This window comes from Schistocerca gregaria, chromosome 6 (genome assembly GCF_023897955.1).
Source record: "Schistocerca gregaria isolate iqSchGreg1 chromosome 6, iqSchGreg1.2, whole genome shotgun sequence".
NCBI lineage: Eukaryota > Metazoa > Arthropoda > Insecta > Orthoptera > Acrididae > Schistocerca > Schistocerca gregaria.
In genome coordinates, this window is record NC_064925.1 from 238,806,197 (window position 1) to 238,834,054 (window position 27,858).

Below are 27,858 nucleotides of genomic sequence, written 5' to 3' on the forward strand. Positions count from 1 at the left end.
GAGCGGTCTCAGGCGCTGCAGTCATGGACTGCGTGGTTGGTCCCGGCGGAGGTTCGAGTCCTGCCTCTGGCATGGGTGTGTGTGTTTGTCCTTATGATAATTTAGGTTAAGTAGTGTGTAAGCTTAGGGACTGATGACCTTAGCAGCTAAGTCCCATAACATTTGACACACATTAGAAATTTTTTGACAAAAGTTATAATATAGCGATATGCACATATACTAGTGGTGGTAGTATCCACTGTGCAAGGTATAAGACGGCAGTTCATCGGCGGAGTTACCATGTACTTTCAGATGATTCATCTGAAAATGTTTCCGATTTGATTATGGCAGCACGACGTGAATTTGAACGACGAACGGTAACTGTAGATAGACGTATGGGGACTTTTCGTATCGGAAATCGTTAACGAATGCAGTATACCGAGATCCGCACTGGCAGGAGGGTCGCAAGAATACCACATTTCAGGAATTACCTTTCACGACGGACCACGCAGTGGCCCACTGCCTTCATTTAACGACCCAGAACAACGACGTTTGCCAAAACGTGTCATTGCTAACAAACATTCAACAATGCTTGAAATAACCCCAGAAATCACTGTGGGAAGTACTACAAATATATCCGTTAGGACAGTGCGGAGAAATTTGGCATCAATGGAATATAGCAGCAGAAGACCGACGCCGAATCCCTTTGCTGACAGCACGGCATCGGCTGCAGCAGCTCTTTTGGGCTCGTAAGCATATCGGTTGGACCGTAGATGACTGGAAAACCGTGGCCTGGTCTGACGCAAACCGATTGCAGTTGGGAGCAACTCACGGTCGAGTTCGAGTGTGGGGCAGATTCCACAAAACTATCCACCCAATTTGTCAACAAGGCACTGTGGAAGCTAGTGGTGGCCCCAAAACGGTGTGGGCTGCGTGCAAATGGAATGTACTGGGTCCTCTGGTTCAACGGAGCCGATCATTGACTGGGAAACGGTTATGTGCCGCTAGATGGCGATCATTTGCAACCATTCAAACAGCAAAGGAACCTTTATCGATGACAATGTGCGTTGTCACGGGATCTCAATTGTTCGCGACTGGTTTGAAGTAAATTCTGGACAGTTCGAGTGGATTATTTGGCCACCCAGATCTCCCGACACGAATTCCATCGAATATTTACGGTACATAATCTAAAGGTCAGTTAGTGCACAAAATCCTGCATCGGCAACACTTTCGAAGTTATTGAAGTCTACAGAGGCAGCATGATTCAATATTTCTGCAAGGAACTTCCAACGAGCTGTGGAGTCCGTGCCACATCGAGCTGCTGGACTACACTGGAAAAGGAGATCCGACTAGATATTGGGAGATACTCATGACATTCGCCACCACAGTGCAAATGTGACGTATTTCACGGAAATAAGGGAAGAGAACCATTACTGTTCGCGTACGCTATAAGTGAAAACTCTAATGGCAAGAGAAAGAACCGCAAAAAATCGAGGAGTAATTATCAGAAATGACGTAAAATGGAACGATCACATAATGTCAGCTGTAGCAAAAGCAGCTGCTGGGCGGAGATCCATTCTAGGAATTTTAAAGACATACCTTTCATCGACGTAAGTAGTGGCTTGTAGAACACTTGTTCTAATGATTCTTATGTACGAAACATTCTGACACATTAAAAGTGTGTGCTGGACCGAGACTCGAACTTGGAATCTTTGCCTTTTGCTGGTAATTGCTCTATAGACTGAGCTATTCAAGTACGAATGACGACCCATCCTCACAGCTTTAGTTTCATCAGTACTTCACATTCTTCCTTCCAAACTTCTCAGAAGTTCCGCTGCGATACTTAAAGGACTAGAAGAAAGGATATTGCGGGGACATGACTGAGCGATGACCTGGGGAACTATTCTGACTGTTATGTACTGATCAATGGTCTCGGAGCCTTACAAGCGATAGTGAGAGAGAGAGAGAGAGAGAGAGAGAGAGAGAGAGAGAGAGAGAGAAGGTAACGTCACGGGATGGTGTAGCTGGTGCAAGAGTGGTACGAAAATGTTCAATAAAAACCAGTGGCAGTGTCGTTGTGTATCATGGGAAAGGTTACTCTTTAAGTGCTGAGAGTCGGGCGGTATATAGGATGATTCCGTGATGATGTTACATTCATGGATGATGGAGACGGGTAAATGAGTCGATTTACAGTAAGGGACCAGGGTCCGAAAAAGATCGAGTAGAAAGTTACAAGCGAAAACCGTTATGACACCTATGATAGTGGATTTCTAATAGCAGTACTGTTTCTGCTAGGGCTGTAGGATGAGGAACTTTCACAGCTGGTTGTACTGTCCCACGAAGAGAAAATTCCAGCATCAATGGGTTCTACAATGCAGGCTTTAATAACTATGAGCACTTGATCTTCTTGGATACTAACACATGTCTTCTGCTGCAAGCTATTTCGCTTACATATTTTTGGAGGAACACAGAAACAAAAGTCCAGTAATTACAAGATCTGAACTGCATACCTCATGAGCATGCCGGCATTAGGTCTCTCTGACTTATCCAACAATCCCCTCTTCCTTCACTGTAGTTGTCACCAAATTCTCTTGCAAGAACAATGAATGACCGCTCTACTTGGGTAACAGTAACCGGCACAGAAAATCCGTAAGTCTGCCATTATGTTTCGAAAAATATTGTTAAAATTGCAATAATGAAGAACATTGAGAACGCACGGAGGGGAAGTGTCTCAGGTCCAAAATTGCCCACATGAATTTTTTGTAATTGCAAACTTTCTTCTTTCAGTTCCTGCCTATTAACGTCTACGTTGTACGAAGATGCAATGATTTCTGTGCGACCTGAGATTGTAGAATTGTTTAGGCTTGTGTAGTTGCTTCAGAAAACAAAAGTGTCCATCATGTAGTCTAGAATAACAATGAAAACATTCTCATTCCGTATATGCTTATCCATTAAAGCATGCTCTGTTTATGGAACGGTTTTGTCAGTGTGACTGTCGCTTGCTCTAACATCATCACTTTCACTTTCTTGGTTGCACTCCTCCTGAACTCAAGTGACGCCCTTATTCTGGTCTCTGATTTGATTGAAGTCCTCCATTTCTGCACCGCTGATGCTACAGATCTTTCTAAACGTCTTTCTCCGATATAAAAGTCCACAAAATTTAGAAAAAAAGGCACTAAAATTGGGGCGATTGGGTCGTTCTGAAGTACTCTCACCACGAGAGCCGTAATACATTGACGTAACAAAATTCATGGGGTACCTCCTTATACCACGTCGGATCTCCATTTTCCCGGCGTAGCGAAGCAACTCAATGTGGCATGCACTCAACAAGTCGTTGGAAGCTCCTAAAGATATACATATATACTGTGAAATTTTTGCCAATGCAAGATTTTGTACACAAACTGGCCTCTCGATTATGTCCCACAAATGTTCGATAAGATTCCCGTGTAACGACGTCGGCGGTGTCCAATAACTGGAACCAAGTTGTCCAAAAAGTTTTTCAAGCCAGTTGCGCATAATTGTGTCCCAGTGATGTGTTTTGGAACATGAAGTCCACGAATGGCTGCAAATGGCCGCCAGGTAGCCGAAGATAACCATTTCCGGTCAATGATCGATTAAGGTGGCTCAGAGGCCTCAGTCCGTTCCACGTAAACACAGCCCACATCATTATGCAGCCACCACAAGCATCCACAGTGCATTGTTGACAAATTGGGTCCATGACATTGTGGGGTCTGTGCGACATTCGAACCGTACCATCAGCTCTTCCAGACTGAAATTGGGAGCTAACCACGGTTTTCTGGACGTGTAAGATCAGACTGATATGGTCGCAGCCAAGGAGAAGCAATTCAGGCGATGTCGTGCAGTTAACAAAGGCACTCGGCGTCGGTCGTCAGCTGCCACAGCACCATAACGCCATATTACGCCGCAGTGTTACAACGGATACGTTCATCGTACGTCCCACATTGATTTCTGCGATTATTTCACTCTGCGCGAACGCCCCTACTATCGGTCGTAAAGTGAAGATAGTCAGCCACTGCGCTGTCCGTGTCAAGAGTTTAGTGCCTGAAATTCGGTACCTCGCCACACTCTTGAAACTGTGGACCTCGGAATATTGAATTTCCTAAATGGAATGTCCCATGCGTTTTATCCTCAAACTACTATTCCGCTTTAAAAGTCTGTTAATTCCCATCGTGTCGCCATAATCACGTCGCACTCCTTTTCACATAATCACCTAAGAACAAATGACAGCTCTGCCGATGCACTGCCCTTTCATACTTTGTGTACGCCGTGCTAACGCCATCTTTATATGTGTATATCACTACATCATGACTATGGCCACCTCAGAGTAAGTGAGAATTATAAGTATAGGACTAATTGTGTACCTTGTCTCTGAAAATCTTTATCTTACTCTGCCTCAGTTAAGAAAGATTCAGCGTCTTCTCCATGCTCTTTTCAGTCCCAAGACACTGCTGATTTAGCTTGTGGCGAAAATGGTAACAACATATCTCTCGTTTTAGCAGCATTGTCTTGCACTTGTTTACACTTACGTTTTTGACAACCAGATGAAGCACTGTAACGCTTTTCAACACTCGAATCATTCGTTTCCATTATAACAAAGTTCTTAAGAGTGTGTGATAAGATTATACACAACCATAAAATAAGTGAGAGCACGCAGCAGGCTATTCAGCTCCACTGAGATCTGAGCACGACTTATGTGGAATGACAAGTCACAATTCAAGACAAAATACAACGAAATAATGTTCTGTACGTCCGGAAGTCACACAAATTCGGTGAATTCGCTTCAGCGGTCTCGACTCGTCGGAACTTGTAATCGATCGGCGGTTCTCTTACAGTAGTCACCTTCTCAAGTAAATGGAAGCGTTTATGTAAACCGTTTTAAAAAGACTGAAACTAAACATTTCTAAATAAATTGCTCCTCATGCTCTAAAAGATGCATATCGATTTGAGATTACAGAAGGAAGAAATTATCAAATATAAAAGTTGAACATGTCAATTAATTAAACTTTTTATGTGTAATACAACGCAAAATCTTTTTTAACTTGCTTCATTCTTTTGCTAATGGATACAGTTTAAGTACTTCTGTTACTATGATATGAATCTAGTCAAAATGATATTTAATCATCTAACCCTAAACGCGCAACTCAGTCAGTATAAGAAATGACTTGACGAAGAGCGTGAAGTTTAAAATTCTTACATGCAAATCCGTACATATTACGTAAGATATTTGTTCGATACAGTTAGAAATTAACTTATTTTATAATTAACACATTTTTTTTACTTTGATTTCAAAAGTGCACACTTGCTTTAAAATCCGGTATCAATTGACTGAAATTAAAATACGTTCATGAATATAGCAACAGCTACACGTATGTAGTAATATCTCTTGCTTCACATGTGTGTTGTATTCTTCGTGCCTTACACGTAAAGCAGCCGAGTTTTACGTTAGCTTGAACATATCTAATGAAGTTCAAAACGATCCTACAGTTTCAGTAAGGGACTTCAGAGGTCAGTGATTTCTATTTAGTTAAGCACCCGCGACCGGGGTGTGCTTGCACCTCTTAATCCCCCCTAACGTGAGCAATGGTTAAGAGCTATGAGCTGTTGTTCATCTTCGCTATGGTGAAACGCATCTCTTCTACTCCACAAGTGCTCGTAAAATTATGGTATGCAGTTTATAACTCATGTTTTCTAAACATTTTTCCTTCTTTTGACCGATACCACCAACTACTGTACAATACTCGTATTATCAACAACAGTACCAGTATACGTACACTCTGAAACTAAAAAGAAAGTCGACAAACCGCGAAGGAAATATCCTAATGGGACTTAAAACGGTAAAAGAGGTGTACATGTACAGACACACAAACGATTACAATTTCAGAAAAATTTACTGTGTTGTTCAAGAGAAAGAGCTTCACGCGTTGGTACACCTCTGGTCCATGTGCAAGCGGTTTTTCGTCTTGGCATTTGCTGACAGAGTTGTCTTCTGTATGGATATTGTGCCGAATTCTGTTCTGTTGGAGCAATATATCGTCTAAATCCTTACATTTCTGCAAGATAATGTCCGCCCACAAAGCGAGAGTTTCTAATGCCTTTCTTTGTGCTTGCCAGACCCTGTATTGGCCAGCAAGACCGCCGGATCTCTTCCTAATTGAGAACGTTGGAAGCATTATGGACAGAGCCCTCCAACCAGCTCGGGATTTCGAGGAACCTGTAATCATTTCTTTGTTTGTACCGATTTTCGTCCCATTCTGATAATTACTACTTGTTGCGTCATGCTTTCCTTTCTTTCTTCTATCTTAGTATTCCACTGCACAAGTATTGGAAAGATTTCCGCTCGTAACTTTTGATTCGGTTGTTTCAGGACCATGGTCCTTTACCAGTGATTATTACACTTACCGTTCTCCATCATCACGGGAAGTACGGGAAGTTTGTATCATCATCACGGGATTACCCTATGTTATTCTGATCAAATATCTCTCGCCCAATATGAGCACGTCCAGAAAATCAGAGAAATTAGGACTTATGTGGAAGTTTGCAAATAGGTTTTTCCACGTGTCATTCGTGAATGGAAGAGAGGAAAAGAAAATGACAGAGATATAAGAGATACCCACCGCCACACACATTAAGACATCTTGTGGAGTATAGATGCAGAAGTATACGTAGATGCAGAGGTAGAGGCGTTAGCTGACTTTCTTTAAAAATCCTTTTTCCTATTACTGATGTTTTCGCTTGTTTTATTTTGATGCTTACGCTTAATTCCTTGAATTTCATGAGTAGTCAGTGTTTCAGCCGAAAAAAGAGTTTAATATTCATAACTTCTTAGTAATGTTGTGGGTATATTCCGCAATAGTAAGAAAAGCGGTTAAAGGCAGCTTATAAAATCCGCTCGAAAAATGATGACAGAAAATACGAAATCGCTGAGTTTGTAATGACAGCAAAATTTTCCAAAAGCTTGTTGCATCCTGCACTGTGATACGTTTTCTCTGTGTGTCCCTACATACTACAAAAATAACCTAAGTCTGTTAATTATCGTTCGGGTAAGGTTTTACGAAGATCTTTGCAATAAATGTACTTTCCACTGTACTTTCAACTATATTTCAGGTGTGCCTTATTTGTATAAAAATTATGCCACAATAAGATGATTCTGTTACAGCTACAGGAACGGCTAAAACACTAATGTCACAACAATAAGCATCACATAAAAATTAAATATATTGTGTTCATTAAAATATATGTAAAATGCATATTTCAGTTGATGTCTAACAGTCAAACAGAGTCACTCTTGCTGCAGTTTCTCTTACTGATAAGTTAAGATGACAAAGTAGTGTGTTCACTCTAACTCTCTGATATTCTTCATAGGTCTACATATTCGTAATCGGTACTCTTTGACAGTATTAAATGAACCTGAAATCGTTTTTCTAATAACTTTCTGTGGCTCCGTGTTGATCTGGTTGTGAAGAACTTTATATTTGAAGAACATTCGCGTTATGGATTACTGAACGTAGTCGTTACTCTGTCTACGATAGAATGACGCCACTTTTTTCTCACATTTCCTGGAGAGTATTTAAGAGTTCCCTTCACGATGCTGTTGCCATTTTCAAATACTTTACCAGTTTGAGACACGCAACCTAATTGCACCCGACGTTGCTCCACAAGTCTGTCAGTTATGTAATGGGACAGTGAATAAACCACGGAGGTTAGCATCAACTGCTACAGCGGAAGGTGAGAATAGCGAAGGAACCTTAACCCAAATAATGGGAATAAGCGACTTCTGACTTGCGTAGCATGAAAGTACTGTGTTAGCTGCGCCACTGTATGTTTGCCTGATTTCGAAGAGTTACTATGTTGTTACCAAGTGATTGCTGTTGTTGTTGTCTAAGGGGGAAAGCATGCATCGTATGGAAAGCGTTGCACATTAAAGTGCGGTGTGGCGATGTAACTAATGTTTCAATGCAATCGAGTCTATTTATGTCAGTCTATGTAGAAGCACAGTGAATGCAGACTATAAGAGCCCAACGTTTCGGACCAGCTAAAATTATGTGCTGAACGCAGATAAGTACCCAGAGATCTCTGCTTTTCGAGAGCAGTGCACCACCAATTGCGGTTAGCTAGCATTTATTATCGAGTTAGACTTTCATATCGCAATCTACCTGCTATCCTCCGTATCTTACAAGTTCCACATAAAATAGGATTTGGGACGGCATGCAATCAATCAGTTTGTAGTCAATCCATGTGACGTGGCCGTTATTGTAACTGACTGTCAGTGATTAGTATTCTGCAGACGGTAGTCTGCAGCTGTGGTCTAATGCATTTGTGAATAGTGATGGGTTAACGAACATGTGCACTTACAGATTATGTTGTTTTACGATGCTTGAATACGTGTGCTCGCACTGTGTAACAACGTCACGAGTGCATTTAACAGTATTTACAACGATATACACATGTGTCAGCTTACATTACATTGACGTGGCTTATAGGCATAATATCACTTGATAATGGCCTAAGGCCGAAATTGCAGTAGTGTAATAAACAGTCACTGGCGGAAAGATGATGTCCCTGAAAAATATCTTTATAACTGTGAATCCCAGCTACAACAAGTTTGTCTACACCTTGTTAAATGCTGAAAGGCAGCGCCTCCAGAGTTTTATGATTACAAACACTAGAGGAAAATAATAGCAGTACGACAATGATACGACTACAAGCATAATGCGTAGATCACTGATGAGTAGGTAGGAGTATGAAAATGTGAGACGCTATCATGTAATTCTACCAAAAGATTAATTACGTTTCAGTAGAGGAGGAAACAGCAGAAGAAATAATTAGTGAATATTTGGTTAAATTAAACAAGGATTACAGAAATATACAGCCTGTTTAATAGGAAACAGATTTTTAATGTGAGGCACAGTCATTATGAGAATTTTTAACACTTAGCGTGCGACTGATGCAATATTATAGCGCTTACAGGAAATAGAAATGTGTGGCGCACTTAATATTACGTCTCGCTAGTAACGATGATTTTCCTCGATGTATATTTACGGCCCTCGCAGATGCGTGTCAGGAGTGCAGGCTTGTACTTTTTGTTAGATGGTAGTAGCAGTATCACTGGAAAAATTCGTCGTTTTTTAAGTTCTCTCCGTTTCGCGCGTTTTGTGTTGAAGATGTACATTGTAGAGGAAAAACGTTTGAAGCAATCGATTTACAATGTCTTTGAAGAGTCCGCCTGCAAAGAGAACGAAATATTTTATGACAGTTCAGATTACATGTCATCGTATTATTTTTTAAGTCTGCGTTGTTATGATGGTCTTTCCTGTAGGTAAACAACGAAATCAATCCGAGCGTATGATTCCAGTGATTGTAATGCAAGACCAAGTATCTCTCCATGTTTCAGTTTGTATCAAACTGTACTACACTATGAACTCAAAGTTTTCCTCTGTTCTCGAGTTTTGTGTGTTTCTGTAGGTTTAAATGACCTGTAAAAGAAATTTAAAGAGGAAGACCATTTGTTTGGTTACGGAGGTATGTGCGTGAATAACAGAACTTCTTTTCAAATTTTTCCTGCGATAATTACTATTAAACTGAAGTGTCATCTGTGGCTTCAGATTTAACCCTTGTAATGCAAAAATATGTATATTTAAAGTACAAAGTTCTATGAACCCACAATTTTTTGAACCTTGTACTACGTATTTTTGAATTATAACTTCCAAAAAATCTAATATTTTGGCAAGCTCACAGTTAATGACACCCTAACTGTTCAGCATACGAGTGCTTAGTCGCTATGACTGAAGTTGAAGCTGAAGTACGTCCAACATTTCAAAATGATTCTGTTTCGTTAGTTAATATCTAAAATGTGAATTGATATTCTGCAAGAGTTATTGCACGAGAGAGACTATTTTGTTCCAAGACAAAACACTTACAGACGTCACCTACGCTGGTTATTTCAATCTGGGGTTCGATTACAGGACGTGATAAATGATTTTTTTCTGTATTATGTCATCAGCTCTACGTTTTGTCATTGGAAGATCTTAAAGCTCTTGAAATGTATCGCAGTAGTACAGACATACTTATAGTTTCCTAACAAACGTTTCACGGAATTACTTTTCTTTTCCGCTTGGAAGTCAGTCACAGCAACGTTATTAATTTCTGCGCAGAAAATTTAAATGTTACTGTTTTTACATCGATTTAAAGTGTGTTCTTTAGTGTGACTGAATGCAAGATTATTATTTTTATTAAAGGTTCATTATAACAAACAAAAAACCAACAGTCACTTGTTTCGTTTATGACAACAATCGTGTTCAGACTTATGAAGACAGCAAAAAAAACCAGGAAAACAGAAAATTTATTTTTGCTTGAAAAACACTTACTAACTCTTGTCCGGAAATGTATATGCTTTTCACTGGCAGCCATTATCAGTGGGATCCAGAATGCAACACTGGGGCTGCAGAATAGAAAACTGTACGAGCTATACTCTAGACTTTCCAGCCTAAGTGCTTTGTAGTTTATGTCCTTTATTCTGTACAAATGTTCCTCAGAGAGTGAGGTTGTGACATTCATTTGTATATATGACAAGAAATCCTTGTTTTATTTTAGCTTTTCTGGGAATTTTTTAACTTCTAGTGTTTTCTACGATTTAATTGAATTAAGAAGCTTGTATTCCCAAAATGAGTTAGCCTTGATTCACAGGGGTCTACAAAACTTGTGTAAATAAATAATTTATCAATGTCTTATTCGGTTTAAGGAAGTCTCTACGTGCATTAGTCTCTTACAGAGCACCACCCGACAACTTTTTGGGTATTATGGTGAAAGGAGTCTATTTATGACGCCTTTGACACTCTTATACGTCTTTACAGTAAGCATGTGTTGATTCTCGATGGGTTTCCTCAGAAGAAGACATGGCACGACTGTGAGTTTGTGAAGAGTTTCGACTTGCATATGCCTAGTTTTTAGTTATAAATTCTATATAGATGCTTCTGTAGTACTACGTTGGAGGTGTGTGCTACATGCAATTTTTATGATTTTTCTCTCCTTTTTTTGGTCTCTTACGTCTATGTGATGTATCTCTGTAGTACTTAATAAACTACTTTCTAGAACATTGCGAGATGTGTTATGCTTCACAAAGACGTGGACAATTCAATGTTTACGTGTTTGTCTCCTCACCCAGTCTCCTAAGTCCTCCATGTGAGTTACAATTAGAACAATACGGGTAAGTACGTGAAATATGGCACTAAACGTCACGGCCCCAAAATAGCATTCACTCACGACTTTGGCGAGGTGTGTTGCCGCCACTCACGTAGCGTACCTACTCACTAACAATTCTTAATCTACAGAACGGCATATTTTCGTGTGGTTCAAAGTTGAACAGCATCTTCTCCATGGTTTGCACTATTTATTATACAGTAATTTACAAAGGCAATAAGTATACGTGTCGTCCATTAGTTCCATGAAGCAATCAGTATTCATAATTAACGGCAGCCATACAAGCTGATACCAAATATTGCTTATTTTACTAATGTTGTTGCAGTCATGGACTGTACGGCTGGTCACGGTGGAGGTTCGAGTCCTCCCTCGGGCATGGGTGTGTGTGTTTGTCCTTAGGATAATTTAGGTTAAGTAGTGTGTAAGCTTAGGGACTGACGACCTTAGCAGTTAAGTCCCATATGATTTCACACACATTTGAACATTTGAACTAACGTTGTTCTATTTTCCGCACATGAGCAACGTCGATCAATTATCAGTCTAGATGATTTCATGAAAGTACTTTGTGACTCGTACACATATTGCCCGCGAAATGTCCACTTCAGTATTTGTTGAAGCTTAACTACTTGAAAATTAACTGACACTGAAGAAATTAGAATAAATAGTGAAATTCAAGGTGGAAGTATTCTAATTCAAATAAATCTTAATCCTACCACATGGAGCGGTACCTTGCATGGTAAGCCATGACCTGTGAAGTCACAGTAATATGCGCTACTATGTAAGAGGAGGATATGTGATGAAATTATGTTTTGCGAGTAACTCTTTAGATAAACATTTTGAGTAACAAACATCAATAATGGCGAGTGTAGGCTTACGATGTCACTCCAGTTCTGCCAGTGGCCTTGTCAAACGCGTCGGAGGAGCAAACAGAGGTTCTGGACGCCCCCGTAAAACCGGAAGAACGAATCATGATCAACGGCGTAATGACGCAGAAGGCAACACATTGCACTAAAGACATATAACTTGTGTCCACAGGAAATGTGGCCACTTATTGGGCATGTAGGCTAGCATCGAAGAAGTCGAGAGACTGGTAGAAAAAACTGAGCCATCCACTTTGTCACTACCAGATAAGGATCGCTGGCGCGCACGCGCACACACACACAGAAACACACACACACACGCACACACACACACACACACACACACACACACACACACACACACACACATCACAAGAGGACGTGGAGCGGCGGCGGTACTCACGTCGATGTGCACGCCGTGGACGTGGTGCTCCTTGAACGGCGGCGACCGGCCTCGTATGAACTGGAAGAGCTTCTTCTCGCCGCGCAGCCACTCCACCTTGTGGATGACGTCGAGGTGCACGCTGTAGTTGCACTGCAGCACGGCCGACCGGCCGCGGTACACGTACCGGGGCATCACCAGCTCCACCGTGAAGGTCGCCTCTGCAACAGCGCCAAAGCACGACCGCTCAGTGTGCTGCAGTCTAGCACAGTGCCTGTTATTCTGATACAGTACGTGATAAGAGCTGTGCAAAGAGCATCAACTCTTGCTTCAGTTCACTTCAAGGGTGTAGGGGAGGTAGGGATACACAGCAATTTTATGTTTTTCTAATATTGTAGTCAATGGAGGTAGACATTCGCACAAATTCAAACGGAAGTCATAGTATGGTTTGTTACCGATAACCCATTCACGTTCCAGATATGTTGTTGTTGTTGTCTTCAGTCCTGAGACTGGTTTGATGCAGCTCTCCATGCTACTCTATCATGTGCAAGCTTCATCATCTTCCAGTACCTACTGCAACCTACATCCTTCTGAATCTGCTTAGTGCATTCATCTCTTGGTCTCCCTCTACGATTTTTACCCTCCAAGCTGCCCTCCAATGCTAAATTTGTGATCCCTTGATGCCTCAAAACATGTCCTACCAACCGATCTCATCTTCAAGTCAAGTTGTGCCACAAACTTCTCTTCTCCCCAATCCTATTCAATACCTCCTCATTAGTTACGTGGTTCCAGATATACCTGATTATTAATTACAGGACTTTACAATGTAGCTAACACAAAAATTGTGGTGTTTTACCTACAAACTGTCCGCTGCTCGTTGTCTTGCGGTAGCGTTCTCGCTTCCCGCGCACGGTGTCCCGGGTTCGATTCACGGCGGGGTCAGGGACTGGATGTTGTTGTGTCGCCTTCATCATCGTAATTCATCCCCATAATGGTCGGAGGAAGGCAATGGCGAACCACCTCCGCTAGGCCGTTGCCTAGGAGGGCGGTGAGGGTCTCCCGCATCGTCCCCTACGCTCCTCGGAGTATGGGACATCAAATCATCATTATCATCACCCACAAACTGGGTAAGCCTCGAAGTGATAAACATAGATAAAATGGATGACTGCATTATAAAAACACTTGAAATGACTATAAAACTTTTGTACTGTAAAGAAGCTAGACAACGGAGTGTTGAACTGAAATACCTCGTAAATTTCCGCATAATGCAGGAAAATACTTGAGAGGACGATGTGTAGGATTACGTGAAAGAGTTTAATTACTGAGGCTAAGCTATCTACCTAGCAAGTAAATGGTGTACTTTGTTAGGTCTTCAGATTTTTCATTGACGTCCTATGCTCTTGTTCCTGTTCTTCTTTTCTTCGGATATTTCTTTTTGAAATAATAAGTCCACATCTATTTCTGAGCTACTGCCATGATGTTAGAAGTCTGAATCTGACTCACGAACAACAAAGTGGTTGTTTGTTTTGACATTGATGTAATTAAATGTCCGCAGTTCGTGGTCGTGCGGTAGCGTTCTCGCTTCCCGCGTACGGGTTCCCGGGTTCGAGTCCCGGCGGGGTTTGGGATTTTCTCTGCCTCGTGATGACTGGGTGTTGTGTGATGTCCTTAGGTTAGTTAGGTTTAAGTAGTTCTAAGTTCTATGGGACTGATGACCATAGATGTTAAGTCCCATAGTGCTCAGATCCATTTGAACCATTTTGTAATTAAAGGTAGCTTACGTCGTTTTACTTGTATAGCGAGCTCTTTTTTTGTTTGACACGTCTTCCCATCTGGGTAAAATGCTTTCCTTTTCCCATGCATTCTTCTTCCATTCATTCTTTATCGGGTATCGACTTTAGAAGCACAGATTTCAATGCTTTTCCAGAATGTTTTCCATAAATCTTTATTTTAGACAGCGGAATTGTATGTAAAGGTGGGATAATCTCACGCAGTATGGGTTGAATGTCATCCTTTCCGGGGTCAGCATTGAAAATTTGTCGTAAGGTTGCTGAACAGGCAATGAATTACCCCCAAACTCCAGTGGGGATTGCTGCATTTCGCCATTGTAGGAATAACCCGCCATTTTAGGGACAAAGTGGAACAATTACTTCGACGTGAAGTGAAGCATAAACGCAGTACCGTCAATGAGTAATTATTTAATGCACCTTCTCAAACTCTACATTAAACAATGTTCAATTAAAACAGGACAGCTACAAGTAAGTAGAAAAAGACACACTTACTTCATTTTCTCACCTTTCATGAAGCTATTAGTTACAATAAGCCAACTCTGTCGGCAGGTGATCAACTCTTGAATCGATGACTGTCATTCAAAAACGCGGTGAGGGGTTTTGCCACACGCTGGTCTTCACCCCACCTACCCTACTCTGCGAGGGGCAGGGGAGGCTCGTTGCCGCCGCTCTCTCCCCCCCTGCCGCCACCTCTTTCACGACAGAGAAACTGCTTTTGACAACAGCCGAACAGGCGGAAATATAATGGATATTTACTAGTAGCAAGCGTATATAGATTCATTTGTTGCGAAATATGAAAATTATTTATCCACTTTAGGAAATCAGAAGATATGTGTGGTTCTCAGGTTAATAACGCACTAATATTTCAGTTAGGGCACAAGTTGATAAGTTGATAAAATTTATTTGGTGCCTCCGGGGTATATAGAATTGATTGCAAATGTTGGGTTTACTGCTACATCGTTAAAGCCGCCCGCTCTTTTAACGTGAGAGTTAAAGAGCATTTATAACCACCTAATAAGACTGCCTTTCACCAAGAGCAGCTGTACAATAGGGAGCACTGAGTATGTTATGAATATGTCCCACAAGCGCCGAAGTGTCGTGCTCTCACTTTATTGTAGGAACTGGAGCTTTACAAGAGCCTGGAATAGTGCTTAATGGACATGGCGATGTTGCACAGAACCCCAACCTTGCTTCGTGTATCAGTGTTCTACATTATCTTTCGTCTCCCTCGCAGGATATTGAAGCACTGCACTGTGACTTAAGAGGAGAAAAGGATTAGATGTTGTAAGTAGGCTGTTTAGGTTTTTACGTTGGTAACGCCACGTAGCGCAATATACAAAGATCTCTGACTGTGTTGTGTGAAGTCTGTGGCTGGTTTGCATTGTTGGAATATTTGCTATTGTAGTGTTGGGTAGTTGGATGTGAACAGCGCGAAGCCTTGCGCAGTTGGAGATGATCCGACAACAGTGGTGGATGTGGGGATAGTTATTGTTGTTGTTTTTGTTGTGGTCTTCAGTCCTGACACTGGTTTGATGCAGCTCTCCATGCTACTCTATCCTGTGCAAGCTTCCTCATCTTCCAGTACCTACTGCAACCTACATCCTTCTGAATCTGCTTGGTGTATTCCTTTCTTGGTCTCCCTCTACGATTTTTACCCTCCAATGCTAAATTGGTGATCCCTTGATGCCTCAGAACATGTCCTACCAACCGATCCCCTCTTCTAGCCAAGTTGTGCCACAAACTTCTCTTCTCCACAATACTTTTCAACACCTCTTCATTAGTTATGTGATCTATCCATCAAATCTTCAGCTTTCCACTGTAGCTTCTATTCTCTTCTTGTCTAAACTATTTATTGTCCATGTTTCACTTCCAAACATGGCTACACTACATACAAATATTTTCAGAAACGACTTCCTAACACTTAAATATATACTCGAGGTTAACAAATTTCTTTTCTTCAGAAACGCTTTCCTTGCCGTTGCCTGTCTACTTTTTATATCCTCTCTACTTCGACCATCATCAGTGAATTTGCTCCCCAAATAGCAAAACTCCTTTACTACTTTAAGTGTCTCATTTCCTAATCTAATACCCTCAGCATCACCCTACTTAATTCGACTGCATTCAATTATCCTCGTTTTGCTTTTGTTGATGTTCATCTTATATCCTACTTTCATGGCACTATCCACTCCGTTAAACTGCTGTTCCAAGTCCTTTGCCGTCTCTGACAGAATTACAATGCCATCGGCGAACCTCAAAGCTTTTATTTCTTCTCCATGGATTTTAATACCTACTCCGAATTTTTCTTTTGTTTCCTTCACTCTTGGCTCAATATACAGATTGAATAACATTGGGGAGAGGCTACAAGCCTGTCTCACTCCCTTCCCAACCACTGCTTCCCTTTCATGCCCCTCAACTCTTATAACTGCCATTTGGTTTCTATACAAATTGTAAATAGCCTTTCGCTCCCTGTATTTTACCCCTGCCACCTACAGAATTTGAAAGAGAGTATTCCAGTCAACATTGTCAAAAGCTTTCTCTAAGTCTACAAATGCTAGAAACGTAGGTTTGCCTTTTCTTAATCTAGCTTCTAAGATAAGTCGTAGGGTCAGTATTGCCTCACGTGTTCCAATATTACTACGGAATCCGAACTGATCTTCTCCGAGGTCGGCTTCTACTAGTTTTTCCATTCGTCTGTAAATAATTCGCGTTAGTATTTTGCAGCCGTGACTTATTGAACTGATAGTTCGGTAATTTTCACATTTGTCAACACCTGCTTTCTTTGGGATTGGAATTATTATATTCTTCTTGAAGTCTGAGGCTATTTCGCCTGTCTCATACATCTTGCTCACCGGATGGTAGAGTTTTGTCAGCACTGGCTCTCCCAAGGCCGTCAGTAGTTCTAAAGGAATGTTGTCTACTGGAATGTTGTCTACTCCCGGGGCCTTGTTTCAACTCAGGTCTTTCAGAGCTCTGTCAAACTCTTCACGCAGTATCGTGTCTCCCATTTCATCTTCATCTACATCCTGTTCCATTTCCATAATATTGTCCTCAAGTACATCTCCCTTGTATAGATCCTCTATATACTCATTCCACCTTTCTGCTTTCCTTTCTTTGCTTAGAACTGGGTTTCCATCTGAGCTCTTGATATTCATACAAGTGGTTCTCTTTTCTCCAAAGGTCTCTTTAATTTTCCTGTAGGCAGTATCTATCTAACCCTGAGATAAGGCTCTACATCCTTACATTTATCCTCTAGCCATCCCTGCTTTGCCATTTTGCACCTCCTTCAATCTCATTTTAGAGACGTTTGTATTCCTATCTGCGTGCTTCATTTACTGCATTTTTGTATTTACCCCTTTCATCAATTAAATTCAATATTTCTTCTGTTATCCAAGGATTTCTACTAGCCCTCCTTTTTTAACTACTTGATTTTCTGCTGCCTTCACTACTTCATCCCGCAAAGCTACCCATTCTTCTTGTAATGTATTTTTCCCCCATTCCTCCCATTTGTTTCCCCACGCTCTCCCTGAAACTCTGTACAACCTCTGGTTTAGTCAGTTTATCCAGGTCCCATCTCCTTAAATTCCCACCTTTTTGCAATTTCTTCAGTTTTAATTTACAGTTCATAACCAGTAGATTGTGGCCAGAGTCCACATCTGCCTCTGGAAATGTCTTACAATTTAAAACCTGGTTCCTAAATCTCTGTCTTACCATTATATAATCTATCTGAAATGTGTCAGTATCTCCAGGGTTCTTACATGTATACGGTCTTCTTTTATGATTAATGAACCAAGTGTTAGCTATGATTAAGTTGTGCTCTGTGCAAAATTCTACCAGACGGCTTCCTTACCCCCAATTCATATTCACTTACTACGTTTCCTTCTCTCCATTTTCCTCCTACAGAATTCCAGTCACTCATGAGTATTAAATTTTCGACTCCCTTCACTATCTGAATAATTTCTTTTATCTCGTCATAAATTTCTTCAATTTCTTCGTCATCTGCAGAGCTAGTTGGCATATAAACTTGTACTACTGTAGTAGGCGTGGGCTCCGTCTCTATCTTGGCCACAATAATGCGTTCACTATGCTGTTAGTAGTACCTTACCAGCATTCCTATTTTTTCACTATTAAGCCTACTCCTGCATTACGCCTATTTTGCTTTGTATTTATAACCCTGTATTCACCTGACCAAAATACGTGTTCCTCCTGCCACCGAACTTCACTAATTCCCACTATATCTAACTTTAACCTAACCATTTCCCTTTTTAAATTTTATAACTTACCTGCCCGATTAAGGGATCTGACATTCCACCCTCGGATCCGTAGGAAGCCAGTTTTCTTTCTCCTGATAACGACGTCCTCTTGAGTAGTCCCCGCCCGGAGATCCGATTGGGGGACTATTTTACCTCCGGAATATTTTACCCAAGAGGACGCCATAATCATTAACCATACGGTAAAACTGCATGCCCTCGGGAAAAATTACGGCTGTAGTTTCCACTTCCTTTCAGTCGTTCGCAGTACCAGCACAGCAAGGCCGTTTTGGTTAATGTTACAAGGCCAGATCAGTCAATCATGCAGACTGTTGCCCCTGCAAGTACTGAAAAGGCTTCTGCCCCTCTTCAGGAACCACACGTTAGTCTGGGCTCTCAAAGACCCCTCCGTAGTGGTTGCACCTACGGTACGGCTGTCTGTATCGCTGAGGCACACAAGCCTCATGGTTACTATGGTTAATGTCGGGCGGGGGAGGGGGGGGGGGGGGGGAGTGATGGCAGAATTTTGAAAGCGGACGATCTGGACGTGTGTCCGTCAGAATGTGTAAATTTGTAATACTGGATGTCATGAACTCATATACAGGGTGTTACAAAAAGGTACGGCCAAACAGTCAGGAAACATTCCTCACACAAAAAGAAAGAAAATATGTTATGTGGACATGTGTCCGGCAATGCTTACTTTCCATGTTAGAGCTCATTTTATTACTTCTCTTCAGATCACTTTAATCATGGAATGGAAACACACAGCAACAGAATGTACCAGCGTGACTTCTAACACTTTGTTACAGGAAATGTTCAAAATGTCCTCCGTTAGCGAGGATACATACATCCACCCTCCGTCGCATGGAATCCCTGATGCGCTGATGCAGCCGTCCACAATATGAGCACGAAGAGTCTCTACATTTGGTACCGGGGTTGCGTAGAAAGGAGCTTTCAAATGCCCCCATAAATGAAAGTCAGAGGGTTGAGGTCAGGAGACCGTGGAGGCCATGGAATCCGTCCGCCTCTACCAATCCATCGGTCACCGAATCTGTTGTTGAGAAGCGTACGAACACTTCGACTGAAATGTGCAGGAGCCCCATCGTGCATGAACCACATGTTGTGTCGTACTTGTAAAGGTACATGTTATAGCAGCACAGGTAGATTATCCCGTCTCAAATCATGATAACGTGCTCCATTGTGCGTAGGTGGACGAAACTAAAATGAGCTCTAACGTGGAAATTAAGCGTTTCCGGACTCATGTCCACATAAAACCTTTTCTTTATTTGTGTGTGAGGAATGTTTCCTGAAAGTTCGGTCGTACGTTTTTGTAACACCCTGTATATATGATGACTTTTGAACATTATTAAGGTAAATTCATTGTTTGTTCTTCATCAAAATCTTTCATTTGCTAACTATGCCTATCAGTAGTTAGTGCATTCAGTAGTTTGAATCTTTTATTTAGCTGGCAGTATTGGCGCTCCCCTTATTGCAGTAGTTAGAGTAAGGAATATTTTTGTGAGGTAAGTGATTCATGAAAGGTATGGGTTATTGTTAGTCAAGGCCATTCGTTGGTAGGGATTATTGAAAGTCAGATTGAGTTGCGCTGAAAATATTGCGTGTCAGTTTAGTGTTGATCAGAAAAATTAAAGAGGGAAATGTCTGAGTACGTTCAGTTCTGCTCAGTTGTTTGAAAATCAAATAACGTAAGAGATTTATCAGCACTGTCATTCATAAATTTTTCTAAGGGGATGTTTTAGTGTTTAGAAGCAAAGGAGGGTGTGGGTCTAAGGAGGTGGGGAGGGAATTTGGAAATTCGTGGTAAGTTTCCATGGGACCAACTGCTAAGTTCATGGGTCCGCAGACTTACACAATACTTAAACTAACTTACGCTAACGACAGCACACACACACCCATGTCCAAGGGAGGACTCGAACCTCCGACTTGGGTAGACGAGCGAACCGTGGCAAGACGTCCTAGACCGTTTGTCTACCCCGTGCGGTAAGGTGACAAGGGCGGGGTGGCATTATGATTGGGAGGATGGTCAAGTGTCGGAACGGATTTAATTGCCTGGGAGAGGGTGACGGTTTAAATTTCGTTGGGAGAGGATGTGGTGAATGTACAAGTGAAGGGTTGGTGGAATTTGCGCAGCACTAGAATCGGAAATTACAGAAGAAACCATAATATAATTGAGTTTGCTGAGTTGTATGTGTTTAAAATGAATGAGTAGAGGTGGGAATATGATGAGATAGTAAAGGATCCATGTGGGGGATGTTAAATGGGTCTAGAAAGTTAGGTGAAGTGCATGACGTTCAAGGGTTGTGTGGGTGTGGACTGATAAAACTTCGGTGGAGTAGGTACTCACTAATTATTTGACTTTCCTTAGTCGTGAAGTAATATAAGGTGCACAAGATATAACCTTCATTTGTTATGCTGATAATGTCACCCTGTTTTATTGATTATCTTCTCTGTTTTACACTGTACTCTCAGCTGTGTTTCTTATTGATTGATTGTCACTGAAATGCATGGGCTAGCAGGACAGAGCGGATTAGGTTGTGGAAAGGGGCCAAAATAAGTTGCTGACTGTTGCACTCCACATATAGACTTTATTTATCAACACAAAGTGTTACAACAAGGATGCAAAACACTCAAAACTTAAAACGATCTCCTTTGATTTTTTTTTAGATCGGCTGAAGGCCACACTCAAAATCCAAGACACAGGGCCTAATCAAGAAACTGAAACACAAGTTTTTTCTGGATGTTTCACCCAAAATATTTTCTAAATCTTCAATCTAAACAGGTTGAAGGCCTTAGCAATTTAATTTTAATGGATCTTGGCTGGAGACCACATATTAAGCAACAAGAAAAATTACTATCAAAAGGCAGAAGGCCTTGTCTTTAAGTATTTCATGCAAAATTCGTCTGAAGGCCCCATACAAAAACATAACAGTCTTAAGCTTTAAGGGCAAGAAAAGAACATTAACTTAAGAGATATTAAAAGTCGGCTGAGGGATGCACATCAGCAAATAATTTAACGGCTTAAGCCCTAGAAAGAGGAGTTTCAATTTTAAAAGGCAGAGGGCCATATCTCAAAACATTTCATACGAAATTCAGCTGAAGGCCCCATATGAAAGATTAACAATCTCATGCCTTAAGGGCAAGACAAGAACATTAATTTAAGATATATTAATAGTTGGCTGAAGGCCACACATCAACAAAATAACTAAAACCCAAACAGGGAAATTATTATGTAACACACAAGTAACGGCGCTTAGAAGCTTCCAATGGTCGGCCTGGCACTGTAACACTAACGCCCGTTTAGGTGAGACTGTCAGCCTGTCCAACGACTCCTTAATCTGAAGGCAACCCAACCGACATGCAGCCGACAGACCAATCAAGAAAATCAGTTCCGCTCCACGCAACCAGTAAAACGACCACAAGATTTCAATACAGCGACACGCAGAATATTGGCGCCCACAACGACCAACAATACCTCAGCTGTCGAACTATACGCCACGGTGGACAGCAACAACACGACGAGGAAAACACACTACCGAAAATTACGTCAACGACCAGTGTAGGTAACCGGAACGTCAACGGCCACAAGGCAGAAGAGTGGTACAAGTCCATTATTGTTCATTCTGAGATACAGAGTGCTAAAGTTAAATGAGCGCTAAAAAATCTGCAGTTGAGATGCCGTTAACATTATCGATCTCCTGGCACTGTGTTCCACTTTGGATTCTAAACTGTATTCATAGGCAATGCCAAGTTAACATTTTTGTATCTTATAACGATGCCATCTTAGCTCTCGTCTCTAAAAGCTTCCATTAGCGTTGTACATTCAGTCCTTACTGATACTTGCCAAAGTCACCATTTAATATCAAAAATGGCTAACAATGAGGAAATAGGAAGTATTGCTATGTATTTCAACGGTACCTGACTAAGAGCAAAATGCAACTGTAACCCGTGATTTGTTGAAGTTTTCATCTCGACTATAAACAATTTTAAATTTAAAAATGTGTTAACTTTCACTAATGGCCTGACTGGACTTTTACACCAGTATATAGGGGGATTTACCTCAAAGCTTGTGCACTGACAACACTTTCGTTTTGTGTACATAGGCTTCAACAGAAGCTTTAGTACATTTACGGAGGCATACTGAAAAGTAGTGCCTCCTGATGCTTTATTCCGTTCTCAATATCGGTTGCGGTGTTATATGTCATTCATATCACTCTGTTGACTTTCCAGCTTCGCTGACGGAAGTTCCAATCCTCTGCCTCTTGAGGGCTCCGAAATGCATAGTTTAACATAGTGTGTAACTTGACTGTTTCGGTCCGTGAGAGAGAGCGTTCTGTAATCGAGTTTCGAATTCGAAGAGTTCGTCCAGATATGGAACACCCTTTCCTTCAGCATGACACTGCGAGCCACACACCAGCGCTGCGACGTCTACAGCCACAGGACGCCTTGTGTTCACTGTCACCTATCATCCTCCACAAAGTCCCGAGTTATCCCGTTCTGATTTTCATCCGTTTCCCAGCCTTAAAGAACAGCTTCGGGGATTTCACTTCAATAGTTATGAAGCCGTCCAAGCTGAAGTGAAGTTGTGGCTACGCCAACAAAGTCACACATTCTACAGTGACTGTCTCACCGAAATGGTCTGTTGTTGTCAGAAATGTGTTCGTCGCCAGGTGACTGTGTTGAGAAATAAGTATGTAGACATAAAGAGTGGATATATAGTATGTTACTAACGTTTCTTTTACTTAAAAAGCCATAAGAGTGTTCAGCATGTGCGTCTTCAAATGACGAACTCTGGTGGTTGACGTAAGTATTGTAGTTCTGATGATGTTTAGCTACCTCAAGATTGTAACAGCTACTTAAAATTCCTGTGCAAAAAACGTTCAAATGTGTGTGAAATCTTATGGGACTTAACTGCCAAGGTCAAGAGTCCCTAAGCTTGCACACTACTTAACCTAAATTTTCCTAAGGACGAACACACACACACACACATACCCGAGGGAGGACTCTAACCTCCGCCGGGACCAGCCGCACAGTCCATGACTGCAGCGCCTTAGACCGCTCGGGTGATCCCACGCGGCAATGCGGCAATTCCAGTGCACTGATGGGGAAAGCACGAGTGATTAAAAGTCACTGAGTGAAATTTCATGCTGGCAGCCCTAATACACAAATATTTGTAACTGGCGCAATTAAATATTGGCTTTCACGTTTCCGGCACACTTCCTTTTGATTCTCAGATTGAGGCTAAACTCAAAGGGCTAACTGTGCTTTGAGTAAGTCCGCTACGAAAAGTTGCCACATCACCAAATATTTCCAGAACGTAAAGTAAGTAGTTTTGATTGTCTGAAGTGTTACATTTTCATAATAATATATCCTTGAAATGTTGCATTCAGCTGTCTTTATTCGGTTGTTTGCATCTACTATACACTATCGATTTCAGAGTAATATATCTCCAACTTCAGACATATACGTGACAGGTCAACCGATCAGCTATGGAACATAGTAATAAAATAAAATAAAGGGCACATGGGAGATATATGTTACACTCCCATTTAGCTTCATGTGGATTAAAAAGATGTCATCAACAGGTATTTTCATAATTTATGAGAATAATTCCGCTTAACTTCGTTTATAATGTTAAACACACAAAAAATAGATTTTCACGTGTTTAACACTATAAATAATGATTCTCTTACATTTTTAAACTACAGACTTGACCTGACTTCTATCGACCTATGAATAAAATTAAAAATTTAGTGAGATCGAGACGCATACATATGTCTTACCCACTCTCAGCGTTAAGAAGCATGTAAACACAAAGTTGAAGCTTATGTAGACTTGACTTACATGCTTCTTAAAACTGCCTATTTCTTATACAGGTGCATGTATCTTGACATCAGTACACCTGTTGATAACGTCGTCCGTCCAGCTAAACTTAGGTTGCACAGTGTAGCTTCATGTGTATGCTATTTGCTCCGTATATTACATAGTCTACTGATTGAAAACTTGCATGTCAAAAAATGAATTACAGAGATTATCTGTCTAAACCCACATTTATTGTCTGATGGCTAAACATGTTCCGGCAGTGATATCATTCCCAGTAGACTACATTATTTCTTAGTAGATGGCTGCGTCAGTACGTGGTAGGAGCCTGCATCTCTCAGGTCTCCTACTAGAGAACTCTGGCACTTCATATTGACGTAGCCACCGAGTAAGACGTCTTATGGTCTGTAGAGACAGACATCACCATCGAAACTGCGTTGTCCAATAAATAATATACGAGGTGGTCAGAAACAACCTGGAAAGCTAGTAAGGGTGCTGCAGGGTAGGCTGTGCTGACAAGTGATTGTTTAGAGTGCGTTGTCTCCGAGTTAGCTAGTGCCTAAGCTAGCAAATCAGGCCGTTTTGTCCCCAGAATAGAGCGGCTCAGCGGACATAATAAGGGTCAGTTTTTCTCATAGCGTAGATGTTGGGCAGGAGTATTTGTTCTGGTTCGATCCTTACTAACATCTCAGATCAAATTTTGGTATCGCTCTGTGCTAGGTTATAGAAACCAAACGAAGAACACGTTCAGTGACAACATCTCTGGCGGGCTGCTCGAATTTGAGACGGTCTGATTGGCTAATTTCAACGCTAATTAACTCTGTGACGGTGCATTGTATTGAATTTCTTTCCTAACAATTATCTCTAAGCACTACCTGCCTTGCGATATCTATACAAGCTTATCAAATTATTTCTGACCACCCTGTATGTGAGCATTGAGTGATAAACGCCGAGTCCAAATTTAGTGTGACTAATGATTTTCTATGCAGACAACATGGCAGGTACGAACAAATCTGTAAATGGAGTTATATAACTCTAAGACCGACGACATATTGTACACACGGACAGCAAAAACGTAGGCAGCTGATTGGAATATGCATCACACATGGTATTAGTGAATGGAATGTAACACCTAAGAATCCCGTTTGGTAAAATAAAGCCCAAACACACCATATAACACACTTTTCTGGCACATTTTGTAGCTATTAGATTTCAAAATGTATCCTACTGAAACAAATGAAAAATTTCTAAAACAGGGGAGTATATAATTACAAGTAATTTAACTAAAGTACGTGCAGTGTTGGAGACACAGTGCCTGTCGTCACACCGAATGGAATATGATCAGCGTTTCAAGTTACGTGACGTGACGTGACGTATCATCAGACTTTATATCAGAGGCCGGCGTGAGATTTAAGTGCGTCGTGGCCAAGACGCACACTGAGAACCACCAGTTCGTGTGCGCCCAGGGCGTGGAACACGCGTTCGACGGAACAGCTTCCTCCAGAGTCTCAGCTGTAGAGACATGTCGATGAGACGGATTTCCGTCAACTGTCACGGTTTGGAACAGTGGACTGAAGGGGAACAGTGGAGAAAATCGACTGTCAATCCAGCATTGGACTGGAATAGATGGTGTCCAAACGTAACATCTTTCGTAAAGAGTATCTCACAAGAGAAATATATCACTGGAATCCTAGGCAGCGATGATACCTGCAATCGGTCGCTCTCTTCTACGAGCGGTAAAGTTCACCAGTATTTCGAACACCTCTGAGGCGTAAAGTTTTACTATATAGGAAACGAACTGCAGTGTTGCTACTTAAGTGCTTATGCGGACTAATACACGTAAAAGAGTCGTGAAATTTATAAACTGGTTTTGGAAAATTTTTCTTGGAATTTGTAAGGCTTCCACCTAGGGGACTAAAATAATTACCTCATAACTACTTAAAAAACCTTAAGTGTCTGAAATTTTGGTGCTCAATTGATCAGCTCATCATTTACCTTTAAAAATTTTCATTTTCCGTATTTCTTCATCCTGTCTTACATTTTTTAAATGTTGCGTAGAGCTCTTAAATTGTTGCCGAAGAACCTTTTTTCAGGAAAATGTATAAATTATGATTCTCTGGTGATTTTGTTTAGAATTTAACTACAGAAATTAACATTTTGATTGAAATCTTTCCCTATTTACATCCGTAGCCTCTTACATTTGCATCATATTCTGATTCTATTGGCACTCCAGTATTTGTGAAAAAATTACAAGTTAAATTTTGTAGACAACAGTTTTCTAAGGAGCCTGTGTTGCAGAATACATCATACCTTTCATTAACACCATATGACTTGATGATCATTATCTTATTCTTGAGCACAACCACTTCATTATTAGCCAATTAGGAAGATGTTCTATGGTTTTCTATGTAAACTCTATCATATTTTCAATGTCTACGTAATTTATAACATAACCGATTACATTTGTAAATAAGCTGTTTAGGTTTTTATGTTGGTAACGCCACGTAGCGCTCTGTATAAAAGTCACTGACTGTGCTGTGTGCAGTCTGTGGCTGGTTGGACTCATTGTTGGAATATTCGCTTGTGTGGTGTTGGGCAGTTGGATGTGAACAGCACATAGCGTTGGCCAGTTGGAGGTGAGCCTCTAGCAGTGGTGGATGGGGGAGGGGGGCGGGGAGAGAGATGGCAGAATTTTGTGAGGGGACGATCTGGACGTGTGTCTGTCAGAAAGAGTAAATTTGTAATACTGTATATCATGAACTGATATATATATATACTCCTGGAAATTGAAATAAGAACACCGTGAATTCATTGTCCCAGGAAGGGGAAACTTTATTGACACATTCCTGGGGTCAGATACATCACATGATCACACCGACAGAACCACAGGCACATTGACACAGGCAGCAGAGCATGCACAATGTCGGCACTAGTACAGTGTATATCCACCTTTCGCAGCAATGCAGGCTGCTAATCTCCCATGGAGACGATCGTAGGGATGCTGGATGTAGTCCTGTGGAACGGCTTGCCATGCCATTTCCACCTGGCGCCTCAGTTGGACCAGCGTTCGTGCTGGACGTGCAGACCGCGTGAGACGACGCTTCATCCAGTCCCAAACATGCTCAATGGGGGACAGATCCGGAGATCTTGCTGGCCATGGTAGTTGACTTACACCTTCTAGAGCACGTTGGGTGGCATGGGATACATGCGCACGTGCATTGTCCTGTTGGAACAGCAAGTTCCCTTGCCGGTCTAGGAATGGTAGAACGATGGCTTCGATGACGGTTTGGATGTACCGTGCACTATTCAGTGTCCCCTCGATGATCACCAGAGGTGTACGGCCAGTGTAGGAGATCGCTCCCCACACCATGATGCCGGGTGTTGGCCCTGTGTGCCTCGGTCGTATGCAGTCCTGATTGTGGCGCTCACCTGCACGGCGCCAAACACGCATACGACCATAATTGGCACCAAGGCAGAAGCGACTCTCATCGCTGAAGACGACACGTCTCCATTCGTCCCTCCATTCACGCCTGTCGCGACACCAC

General features: G+C 41.5%; 1 protein-coding gene across 1 annotated transcript in view; it reads right to left on the minus strand.

Annotated features, from left to right (window-relative positions):
• LOC126278511 (uncharacterized) overlaps positions 1-27,858 on the minus strand; it is a 718,457-nt gene that overhangs the window by 296,544 nt on the left and 394,055 nt on the right. Inside the window, exon 2 of the mRNA XM_049978676.1 lies at positions 12,460-12,659. Within this exon, the coding sequence (XP_049834633.1) occupies positions 12,460-12,659 (200 nt within the window). The remainder of the gene's footprint in view (positions 1-12,459; positions 12,660-27,858) is intronic.